Source organism: Carica papaya, chromosome 6, assembly GCF_054855325.1.
Source record: "Carica papaya isolate Zhongbai chromosome 6, ASM5485532v1, whole genome shotgun sequence".
NCBI lineage: Eukaryota > Viridiplantae > Streptophyta > Magnoliopsida > Brassicales > Caricaceae > Carica > Carica papaya.
In genome coordinates, this window is record NC_142314.1 from 17,338,204 (window position 1) to 17,350,955 (window position 12,752).

Genomic DNA, 12,752 nt, shown 5'->3' on the forward strand with positions numbered 1-12,752 from the left:
TTTAATACATTCTTCCATTTTTTTCCTTCAAATTTTAATGAATTCTTTAAACTTCTCAAAAGCTTCAAATATTTAGAGAAATATTCAATAAAGGTGTAAGAAAAGTATTTGATAGAAGTCAAAAATCAACAATACCTATTCTCTATTTTCACTAAATAAAAATTTCATCCTTAATACATGATTTACAGGTTGCATATTGTCATATTTTAATTTTATGCAAATCAATTTTTGATTTGATCTTAAAATAAATTATAAGAACTAAAATTATGAAAAAAATAAAAAGAAGAAATTTTAAAATAATGTTTATGTTAGTTTTTCAATTTCTTGAATAGAATGAGATAATTTATTCACATTAATGAATGGTATAAATTTATTTTTATACTAATGATGTCAATTGAGTTTTTAATTCAGCATGAAAAACATAATTTAAAAAAGATTAACAAATTGAGAAAGATTACAAGAACATCAACAAGAAGAGAAATAAATGAAGACTAAAAGTAAATTTGATTTAAATTTGTTTATTTTCTATGTAATTAGGGAATTATCATTAAAAAATCTCTTTAAAAATACCATTGCTTTTAAAGTCAACTTTTTATTATCTTTAAAGATATTAGTTTTGTGAAAAATGATTCTTAAAATTATTTTTGAAATAGAATTTATATGTTGAAAAAATTTTAAAAGTAAAATATTTAGGAAAATATTTATTTATATACTAGCAAATGTGATTCAAAAAATTACTTCTATATAGTCAAAAGATTATCACCCTATTTTGAACATTAAAGGTGTTAGAAAAAGTTAATTTTATATTATCAGTTAAAAGTAGTCTGTTCTCTAAAAAATATAATATTCTAAAAAATATAATATTATTATTTTAAAATTAAGTTATCAGTGTTAAGAGATTTTTTTAAAATACATCACAAAGAATTATTTGTATATTTTGTGAAAAATTGTGCAATACTTTTTTGGAGGTCAAATTAAATTCAAATTGTCTCTTACCGCTTTGTTACCTTCCTACATATGAATACATGCCTCCAAAAGATTTTAAAGTGGAGAGGCTTTAAGTGAAACATAAAAATCAAAAGAACAAATATTTTTTCATTCTCTTAAGCCCTATTGAACCCCAAGTGAGTTTTTCATTTATAAATATACTCTTAAAGAGAAGCATATAAATTTTTCATTTATATTTTTTATAGCATTGTAAGAAACATTTTTGAAAGCCTTAAGGAAATATTACCAGTTAAATGAGTTTTGTTTATAGGTGGATAGAAATATTTTTATATTATTTTTGGAGAGAAAAATTTATAAAAAAATTAATAGAATAATTTTTACTAAAATTTGTTGTAAAAATACTAATAAATATGATATTATATTCAATTAATTTATATCATAAAATTAATGATAAATGCTGAAATGATAAAATATTATATATAATAAAAAATTACTTTTTGTAATTGTTTAAATAATGCTTTTTTTCCTAAAAATTATTTTAAAATAGATTCATTCATTTATTTATTTTATTCAATATAAAATATTAGTTTAAATTAATATTATTTGATTTTAATTTATAATTGAAAATGAATTAAACTATATTTTTATTTCACAAAAGTTATGAATTTAGTCTCTAAACTTTGATCCTTTTTGTACTTTAGTCCTAAACATTTCTATTTTACAACAAAATAATACCAAACTATTAGTTTTTTTTAAACCACTAACACCATTAATTTTAGATACAAATAAAAAAGAATTAAGAGATTTTTAGGTTATGTAATTCCTTCTTCTCTCTCTGTCTTTCATTGTATGTTATAAAAAAAACATCTTAGCACTACCATATTCTCTCCCCTCTAGGTATGCTTCTTTTCCCTTTCTCCCCTCCAAACCTGCTTCTATGCACATCGTTATCTCCACTCCATATTTGCTTTTCTACCTCTCTCTCCTCCATATATGCTTCTCTGTTCAACTTATTGCTCATTCTCACAACGAATTCTCTAAACGAAATGAAGTAACGAAAAAATTTAAGACACATTCCTCAAAACTCTTTTTAGTTTTCCAAGCAGCAACACCAAATGGTGAAGTTGCTGCTTTCTATATGAATAAAATTAGGTTTCTTATATAATATAAAATTCTAAATCAAACAAATGTATAACCTAATTTAGAGTAATAGATCACAGAAAAAGAATTGTTGTGTAGGAATATGCTCATACTTTAGGAATGAAAGTGTAAGAATAAAGGTGTTACTATCAAGATCAACTTGCACATTCTACTCTTTATCTCTTCCAAAATCGAGATTGTAACACCCACTAATTTTATAATTTTTATTATTTTTATTTTGATTTTTTTAATTTATTTTATTTAGTTTATTTTATAATTTTTGAATTTTAATTGATTTATTTAATTTAATTAAATTAAATAAAAATAAAAAATAATAATAATGATAAAATTGGGTAAAAATATTATTTGGATTTAATTGAAATTGGTTTTGAAAAAAGGGGTGAAAATTAGGATTCTGTGGGTATTTTTGAAAAGAAAATCAGAAACCGGAGGTCAAAACGCAATTTAGAAAAATTGTGTTCCGTCAGCGCCACGTCAACAGCCACGTCAGCAGCCCAATCAGCAGCCCTGGCCAACCAGGACCTGCCGCATGGCAAGACCATGTCGACCCGGGAACGGGCCACGTGGGCGATCCGCGTGCGCGCGATCGGACAGTCCAGATGCGTCCCCGTGCGCACGGACGGCCTAGATCAAGCGTGCGCACGGACGGCCCAAATGCACGCGCACGGACGGCCCAGATGCACGCGCACAGACGACCCAAATTCAATCAAGTACGAACGGCCCAGATTTAATCAAGATGGACGACTGTGATTAAAAGGCAAAAGGGTATAAATAAAACCCCCACACCTGACCACAAAAACCCAAGACGAACAAGACGCCGGAGAAGACGAACAAGACGCCGGAGGAGCCGGCCACCACCACCCGCCGCCGCACCGGGGAGTTTTCCGACCGCCGATCGAGGTAAATTTCGTACCCCCGGCTCGTTTTTCAATGCTGAGTTCCCCTGTGGCCAAATCGGAGCCAAAATCATGGCCAAACGGCCGAAAAACACGGCCTAAACCCAGTGGCGCCGCCCCATCCCTCCTCGATTTTTACCTCCGATGAGGCCCTTCCCGGCCTCCGTTTGATATAATTTTTATATCACCGTGATCACCATTGTTTTCTCTACAGGTTGGTCGGAGCCAAATCACCAAAATACGAACCTCGCTAGAGAGCCGCCGCACCTGATAGCACCGCCGCCGGTAAGCTTCGGTTTTTCCTAATTTTTTTGTCCCCCGAGGGCTCTAGGGTTGTTTTATCACAGGGACCGATGCAAGTGTGACCGAATTCGGCAGGAAACGGCCGAAAACGGCCAACCCGAGGTGAATCGCCGCCGCAAGTGTTAAGGGTTCACGGGTAGCGGGACCTTACTAGTAGGCTGATAAATGAGAAAAAATATGTTGTGTAACGATTGAAATGCAAAAAGCGTGATAAGTATTATGTCATACAGTTTATATGATTTCATGATGATGATAATGTTATTGCTTGTGTATTGTTTTAGGGATCTCGCCCAGGTAAATGGAAAGTAAACGTTTTTATGAACAAATGGGTTTATTACAAATTATGCTCTATTGGTTTTTTTTGTATTTTCTACCCACCTTTACCTCCGTGACGGTGAGATAGTGTGATGTCTTTACTAGGCTGGTGTAGCTCATTCCTTATTTAATCATTTCAGATCAGGAAGACATTGTTCCCGAGCCCGTTCCGCAGGAAGATGGCGAAGGGGACGCCTGAAGACTCCGTAGTTATATTTATAGATTTTATTTTCGAGTTTCTCTTTTAGTTAGTTTGTTTTTTTATACTTTGAGTACGTTTTTGGTTTTGGTGTAAGGGATGTTAATCAAAGTTTTTATTACGCTTCCGCATTTGACCTTTTTAATACACATATTTCATTTTAAAATTCCGGGACTGTTACAGAGATTCTCTCCTCTATTGGCAAGTTTTATGTAAAACACACTTCACGTTTAGACCAAAACTCTCAAGGATTTTCTGCATAATAGTAAAAACAGAACCTCTTATACCATGAAAAGTAAAAGTCACACAGACAAAACACCAAACACAAAAAAAAGACCAAACAAATTAGAAAAAGTTTTAGTTTCTCGATCGTGGAGGTCGAACTCAAGACATCAATATTCACATTCAATGTTATAATCAAAATCAGCATCGTCATCTTCAGTATCAACACTATAATCGGAATCTTAGGTTAAAATTTTGAGGCATTTGTAGATTGTAATATAGAAACAAAGAAACAGATATGGAGCTTCTGAACTGCGAATTTTTCGAAAATGTTTATACTTTTGTTTTCTTAATAGCAAATTCAGTTTATTGCTGTGCGATATGCTATTGATTGTTCTAATTTTTTTTAGATCTGAGGCAATGTATCCTGAATTAATTTAATTATTATCCATTTGGTAATAAAAAAAAAGAAACAGATATGGAGAAAAGAGGGTGACATACAGAGAAAAGGAGAAAGTGGAACCTAAGCAGATATGGAAGAGAGAATTTTTTTAAATGTGAAATTAATGGTACTGGTGATTTTAAAGAAATCAAAAAATTTGAGGATTATTTTGTAACACAAAAAAACACTTAGAACTAAATTGATAAATAAGCAAAAGTAGAAAGTTCGAATTGATAATTTGACATTTTATTCAAAAAATATATCTGTCAGTTTGATTTTCTGGTTCCCAATTTTTTCCCAGGTCCTACCCTTTCAATTATTTTCAGCGGGTTTCTTCCGTTAACCGTTTTGAGGGATTGGATCTGTAATAGCATCTTGAGTGGAGACAATGGAATGTCCGCTGTACTTGCCAACTTCAAAAGGCTATTGCAGAAAATCATCATCTTCTTTACTCATTTCTTCTTCCCTGCTCTGCAGAAACTCATCATCTTCCTTATCTCCATTTTCTTGGAGCCACTTGACATTTACTAACCTTACTCACAAGCATAACCGCCATGGCTGTACGAGAACAAGGGCAGGCAAGCGAAACATCAGGCTTTCTGATGCTCTGGCCCAAACTAAACAACTGCAACCGAAAGAGACGACTGACTCTGCGCGTGGCAATACAACAATCGTAATATCAGCATGCTTAGTTGGTTTACTTACAGGCTTTGGAGTGGTTCTTTTCAACAATGGCGTCCACGAGATTCGCGACTTCTTCTGGGACGGCATCCCCGACCGCGGTGCATCCTGGTTGAGGGGGGAGTCCCTTCAATCCACCTGGTTACGGGTAATTTTGGTCCCTGCTTCGGGGGGCTTCATAGTTAGCTTGTTGAATCTCCTTCGAAGTCTTCTCGATGACACCAAGGGAAACGAGAACGTGAAGACTGCGTTGCGGCCTTTCTTGAAAGCACTGGCTGCTTGTGTTACCCTTGGAACTGGCAATTCCCTTGGCCCCGAAGGTCCTTCTGTCGACATAGGAAAATCAATGGCCAAGGGGGTCCATGCTCTGTTTGATAAAAGTCCTCAGACAAAGCTCTCTCTGTTGGCTGCTGGCTCTGCTGCTGGAATCTCTTCTGGTTGGTGTTTGCTCCTGCATTTTGAATCAATTGGTTAGTTGATAATACTTTTCCTTTGTCAACTGATCCTTAAAAAGCTTTATCACAGGTTTCAACGCTGCTGTTGCTGGATGCTTCTTCGCCGTGGAGTCTGTGTTGTGGCCATCACCAATGGACTCTTCTGTATCACTTACGAATACTACTTCGATGGTTATTCTTAGCGCTGTTATAGCTTCTGTGGTTTCGGAAGTGGGTCTTGGTTCTGAACCCGCCTTTACTGTTCCAGACTATGATTTCCGCTCGCCTGGTGGTAATTCGCCATTACTCTCTCCTATTATGAATTTAATATAGCCAGGCTTGGTGGTAGTTCACCCCTTCAAGATACTGTTTTGTACAGTGGATATTCATTCGTAATAACTCAAGTTTCATTTGAGATAAAAGAACATCGCTTTAATAGCTGTTCATCATATTTTCAGAACTTCCACTCTATCTACTTTTGGGCATTCTCTGCGGCTTGGTTTCACTGGCTTTAACCAAGTGTACATCCTACTTGTTGGTGTCTGTGGACAATCTTCAAAGGGCCACTGGGGTACCAAGAGCTGCCTTCCCTGTATTGTGTGGCTTAACTGTTGGTATCATAGCCTTAGCCTATCCTGAAATCCTTTACTGGGGTTTTCAGAACGTTAACATTTTATTGGAATCTCAGCCATTTGTGAAAGGCCTCTCAGCTAGTCTTTTGTTTCAGCTAGTAGTTGTCAAGGTAGCTGCAACGTCTTTGTGCCGGGCCTCTGGATTAGTGGGTGGCTATTATGCTCCATCCCTTTTTATTGGCGCCGCAACTGGAATGGCATATGGGAAATTCGTTAGTCTTGCTGTTGCTCAATTCAATCCAATAATTCATCTTTCTGTACTGGAAGTGGCATCGCCACAAGCATATGGCCTGGTACTATTTATTAATGTTCTTCTTATCACCTTTATTTCTTCAAATTTCCCCATGCTTAGCTCCCTTACAATAGAATGAAAAACTATCATTTGTTCCGCACCTTCTTGAAGCATTTATGTCATGGGTTTTGCCCGGAAACTAGGCATGAGGACGAGTCATAAATTTCACAGAGGAAATGAGTATTATAGATGATGCAATATAAGTAGTGGTTAAATTAACTCCTCTTGTGGATAATTTAGAAATAGAAAAAATTTCGTTGAGAAAAAAAAAAAGATCGGGTAGAGGAAATGAGAGATCAAGGTGAAGATATGTAGGGAAAAATATACTGGATGAGATAGGTTAAATAAAATAATAATCAGGAAACAAATACAGAGAAATAACAAGGAATAAAAAATCCTAGTAAAGGAATTTTTAATTCATAGTCCATTCTTTTTGTTGGTAGGTACTCGCCTTTTTTGTGAAATCTTCTCTCGTGCGGCTAAAATCACTTCAGTTCAAGTGTTGATTTCTTACATGGCTAACCACCATTGGCCCTTGCAACCTCCAAGGTATTTTCTCAGGGGAAATCCAAGTTGGTTTGTCAATTGAAGAAGCCTTTATATTAGCTAAAACAGTCTCTTAGAGCATGGTTTGGAAAATTCAGTGAAATTATGCTGGAGTTTGGTTTACATCAAAGTGAAATCGACCATGGTGTTTTCTCCTTAAGTCTACAGCTGAAAACTGTTTTTTTTTTTGAAAGAAAAGTGTAGAAATATATTGATGTGAGGCATCAAGGGGATGCCGCCCATGTACAAAAGATTTACAAGTCAATAATAATATCTACAACTGACCCTAAATCTTCAAAATGGTTAATGTCATGTTCCAATACAGTGGAACCAAAAAGGTGTAGCCATTTGCTCACAATGTTGCCAAAAATTTCTTCCTTTCCTTCAAAGACTCTATTGTTTCTCTCTTTCCAGATAACCCAGAAAATTGTGAGCAGAATGAGTCTCAATTTCTTGTTTCTCCTGCACACCAGATCCCAAGCAAATAATTCTTCTTGAACAGATCTGGCCATTACCCAACTAATGTCAAGTAGACTATATACCATAGTCCACAGCTTGTGAGTGATAAGGCACCAAAGCAAAAGGTGGTTACTAGTTTCAGCATTGTTTTTGCATAGATAACATCTGTTCGAAAGGGGAAAGCCTCTTTCCATGAGGATGTCAGCGGTCAAAATACGTTCCTTGGAAGCTTCCCAAGCGAAGAAGGAAATTTTGGTGGGAGCATTTGCCCTCCAGATCATTTTGGCAGGAAAAGAATTTACCACAATTCTGTTATGTCCCGCAAGATAATTATAGTATGATTTAATGCTGAAGGAGCCCTTGTTTTCCAACGTCCAGATCAACCTATCATCAGTGTTGTTGAGCTGAATGGTGTTCAATACTGCCAACAAGTTCTCGTATTCCACTATTTCCCAATCTTTTAGATTTCTATTGACCACAATGTTCCAACCAATGCCATTATTTTTGTCAAAAACTTCCTCAATTGTCATCTGTTTATCCTTAGCGAGGGCAAAAATAAGAGGAAACCTGATTTGCAGATCTCCACACCAGAAATCAGACTAGAACTTGACTTTGTTGCCTTTTCCTACTTTCCATCCAGAACACTCAAGAACAGAATGATTTGTGTTAGAGATCCCCTTCCACAAGTTTATACCAAACTTACTTCTCTTCAACAACATCTGGTCCCGTCTTGCCTTCAGATTCCACTTGCAATCCACCACTTTTTTCCATAAACTGTTAGTGCATTTCAGTATCTCCAAGCCCACTTACCATGCAAAGCCTTATTCAGAATTTTTAGGGACCTAAGCATAAGACCCCCGGATTTGATGGGACTCTTAACCTCGGCCCAATTTACAAGGTGGAACTTTTTTTGCTATCCTCATCCCCCCAAAGGAAATTGTATTGAATTCTTTCAAGTCTTTAGCCACTTTTCCCGGAATAGTAAGGGTAGAAAGGTAATAAGTTGGGAGGTTGGATAGTGTACTCTTGATAAGGGTCAATCTCCCACCTTTAGACAGATAATTTCTCTTCCATGAAGCAAGACGTTTTTCAAAGTGATCAATAACCGGTTCCCAACCATTTCCATCCTTATGCTTCGCTCCAAGAGGTATATCAAGGTATTTAATAGGTAGATTTGCCGTTTTGCATTCCAGAACCCTGGCCAGGTCTTCCACCTTGCAGTCATGCCCAATCCCAACCAAGTCAGACTTGCTTAAGTTGATTCGTAAACCCGAAACAGTTTGGAAGCAAAGAAGAATATATCTTAAATGTAGGAGCATGCTAACTTCCGGTTGAGAAAAAATGAGAGTATCATCAGTGAAGAATAAGTGAGTAATGTCCATTTTCTTTTCATTGCCCACTGAGATTCCTTTGATGAGATTTGAGTTCTTAGCTTGTTCAATGAACTTATTTAATGCTTCCATTACTTAATGAAAAGTAACGGGGAAAGGGGGTCGCCTTGTCTTAAGCCTTTAGATGATTTAAGGAATGTAGACGGGCCGTCATTTATCATAACCACAAAACTTGTTTTGGTGATACAAGTTTTGATCTATTTTCTCCATTTTTTACCGAAACCGAACCTGTCAAGCATGTAATCAACAAAATTCCAGCAGACATTATCAAAGGCTTTCTCCATATCCAATTTACATAAAATTCCTCTCCTCTCAATTCTGGACAGCTCATCAACGACTTCATTAGCTATCATTATGGCATCGGTGATTTGCCTACCTTCAACGAAAGCTTGTTGACTTTCCTCGACGATGGATTTTAGGACCTTGAAAAGTCTTCTGGCCAAAACCTTAGATAAAAGTTTATAAACACAACCCACAAGACTTATGGGTTTAAAATCAGAAAAGCAGTTGGCACCTTCCTTTTTGGGGATAAGAACAAGAAAAGTAGAGTTGATGGTTCTAACAAAGGATCCATGCTTATGGAAATCATTGAAGAAATTTAGAACATCGTCTTTTATCACATACTCGAAATCTTGTAGGAATTTAAAATTGAAACCGTCGGGTCCTAGTTCTTTATCACCATCACAATCGTTTGCTGAAAACTGTTGCTCATCATGTACGTAGATGATATTGTTATAAAAGGCGACAGTAGTAATGGGATTAAGAACGATGATTTCAAACTAACAGTTTGGGGATGTTACACTATTCTTCGGTATTGAAGTAGCTAAATCAAAATTGCGGATTTGTTTGTCCTAAAGAAAGTATGTTTTTTGATCTTATGAATGAGACAAGGATTTTGGGATCTAAACCAGTTGATATTCCTATGGGTCCTAATCTCAATCTTGCTATAGATAAGGGCGAACTATTGGAGTACCCTGGCGTATATAGGAAGTTAGTTGGAAAATTGAATTATCTTACTATGACTCATTCAAATATTCCATCTACTACACGTATCATAAGTCAATTTATGGACTCTTCTTGGACTAGTCACTGGAATGTGTTGTGCATATTTTGAGTTGTATGAGGTACACCTAGGTTGTGGATTACTTTGTCGGAATCATAGATATACTTTGGTCCAAAGTATTCAGATAGTAATTGGGTTGATTCTTCTTCTGACTGATACTCCACCATAGGTTATCATGTGTTAATTGGTAGTAACATGATATCTTGGAAGATTTAGTTGCCAGATCTAGTGTTGACTCAGAATATCGAGCTACTGCTCATACTACTTGTGACTTAATTTGGTTGCTATGTGATAGCTGAAAGAAGGTACATATTGCTTAAAAACATCTTTGAGAGAAGGAAATATATTAAAGTTGTTTGTCATTGTATTCGCGCAAAGCTTCGACAGATGTAATTCAGACTACTCACACAAGATAGCAAAATTGTTCCCAATATCCTTAGGAGGAGCTCGTGTTAAATCTATTTCTATTAACCTTGGGGCATATGATATACATGCTCTTACCTGAGGAATATTAGAATATATTGTATATTCCTAAGCAATACAGTTCTTTCTTATTTAGGTTAATTGTTCACAGTTTTCCTTTTCTTGACATGGAGATCCTTATTAATATATACATATGGGTTTTTTCCTAATATAATGGGGATATCATAATATTTCTTGCAATAAACATAAAACCTCAATAACAGTTTCAGAATTTATAGTTCAGATGTCATCTGATGATATTCAGAAATATTTGCTAATGATTCGTGGAAAACGTTGAACTAAGTGACCTAGATGATGGCTTTTCAATTTTAATATTACTAGAACATAAACAGTCAGTACGAAGAATAACAATCTTGTCAGCAAGGCCTTATTCCATAGATTTCAATAATTTTGGTAATGATATCAATAAAGGAAAATTAATATAGGACTTGGGAGTAAATTGTGCTTATGGTTCATTATGATATTCATAGATTGATTCCTTAATGATACAAGAGCTTCTTTTGTAGGTCGGGATGGCTGCTACTCTTGCTGGAGTATGTCAGGTCCCTCTTACTTCAGTTTTGCTGCTTTTTGAGCTAACACAGGATTATCGAATAGTTTTGCCCCTACTTGCGGCTGTTGGGATGTCTTCATGGATTACATCTGGACAAACAGAGAGAAGAGATGCTGGAGAGAGGCAAGAAATGAAAGAGGGAAACATTCATGCAACTCAACAACCTGAAACATCTTCCTCTGGACCAAGTAGACTATTTTCCGACTATGTATCCAATCAAGAGGTATCTTACACTAGTAACCTTTGTGAAGTTGAGGATTCACTCTGCCTTGATGATTCTGATATTCAACCTGAGGAGTTCAAAGATATTTTTGTTTCAGAGGCCATGAGAACAAGATATGTCACTGTTCTGAACAACACTTTGCTTACAGAAGCAGTGACTCTCATGCTTGCAGAAAAACAATCTTGTGCCATGATTGTTGACATTGACAACATATTAATTGGTGTACTGACACTCGAAGACATTCAAGAGTTTAGCGAATTTGTCAAGGCAGGAAACAGAGCACCTAAGGTATGTGTGCCCCATATTAAAATTATTCAAGATTGAAAATTTCTTTAAGACATACTGAATTGCATAAATTTGTGATTTGAAAAGTCCTTGTTGAAGTCTCGTGCTGGCGAGGAAGAAATGGAGCAGAGCATGAGTATAAAACCTAGGGCAAAATCACAATTTTACTCCATGTTGTTGTTTATTGCAGTTCCTTTACTGTCTTTTTAATTAAAAAAAGTTAAGAATTCAGTTTTTGTGGTTTAATTTTTTGTCATCTTATTTAAATTTGTTATTTTTTCTTGAGAATATTTGCACTTACCTAGGGTGTTAAACTAGAAGTGATTTAGGACAAGTAGCAGCTAAACTAACTTTTCCAACAAATAGTTCAGAAATAGAGGAAATTTAGGTTAAAAACAAAAAAATGTAGACAAGCTAGAGGAATAAGTAAGGATCAAGGTGAGTAAATGTAGAGAAGTAAAATGAACGTTATAAGTTAGATAAAATAGCAACCTAAAGAGCAAAATAGAGAGAGAATGAAAAATAAAACTCTAGCAAAGAAATTCTTATTTCATCCTCTCTCATTCGGTTGTCAGTAGTTTCTAATCCTTATATAGAAATTAGTTACAATTAATAAGGAAAATTATGGAAGAAAAAATCTAAAATATTCTAACTCCTATAATATTTAAATCCATCATAAGGAAACTGAAATATTATAATATCTCAACTAAACTTATATAACCTAGAAAACATAAAAATATTAAAATAATAATGATTATGAAAAAACTCTTTGATAGAAAATTTATTCTAAATTAAGGTCTTTTGTTCTTCATCATTCTACTCCCCTTGTTGAAAATTAATATCGAGGTTTAAAGTGGTGGAGCATCAAATTAGAAAAGACTCAGCAAATACAGTTCAAACTCTTGAGAAAGTTAAGATTTTTGATAACCTTGAAACAAAATTGAAAGTTAAGAAAAGTTATAGGTTCTTCAGGATCACAAAATCAATGAGGCAAAATGTAATTATCCCAAGAAACTTCTTTAATAGTCATTGTGAATGAGAACCACTTGAATAGCATGAGATAAAACAAGATTGTTGAAAGGTTGAAGTTGCTCACCATCATCAGCATGTATGGAAACAATATCATAAGGACCAATATGTTTTGAGTTGTTATTGATGGTTCAAAAGAAATTTCAGAATTTTCTCTTCTAATACGTGAGAACTATTAGTTCTACTCTTAAGCTT

The 12,752-nt window shown here is 35.1% G+C and overlaps 1 protein-coding gene across 6 annotated transcripts in view; it reads left to right on the forward strand.

The window, feature by feature from the left end:
- Positions 1 to 4,727: 4,727 nt before the first annotated feature.
- CLC-E (chloride channel E) overlaps positions 4,728 to 12,752 on the forward strand; it is a 55,208-nt gene continuing 47,183 nt past the window's right edge. For 2 of the 6 annotated variants that reach the window (XM_088206344.1, XM_088206343.1), the window contains exons 1-4: positions 4,729 to 5,604; positions 5,693 to 5,893; positions 6,060 to 6,526; positions 10,974 to 11,531. In XM_088206344.1, the coding sequence (XP_088062470.1) occupies positions 4,875 to 5,604; positions 5,693 to 5,893; positions 6,060 to 6,526; positions 10,974 to 11,531 (1,956 nt within the window). In that variant the 5' untranslated portion in view covers positions 4,729 to 4,874. Of the gene's footprint in view, positions 5,605 to 5,692; positions 5,894 to 6,059; positions 6,527 to 10,973; positions 11,532 to 12,752 lie in introns of all 6 variants that reach the window. The other 4 variants (XM_088206347.1, XM_088206348.1, XM_088206346.1 and 1 more) reach the window with 3 other exon arrangements.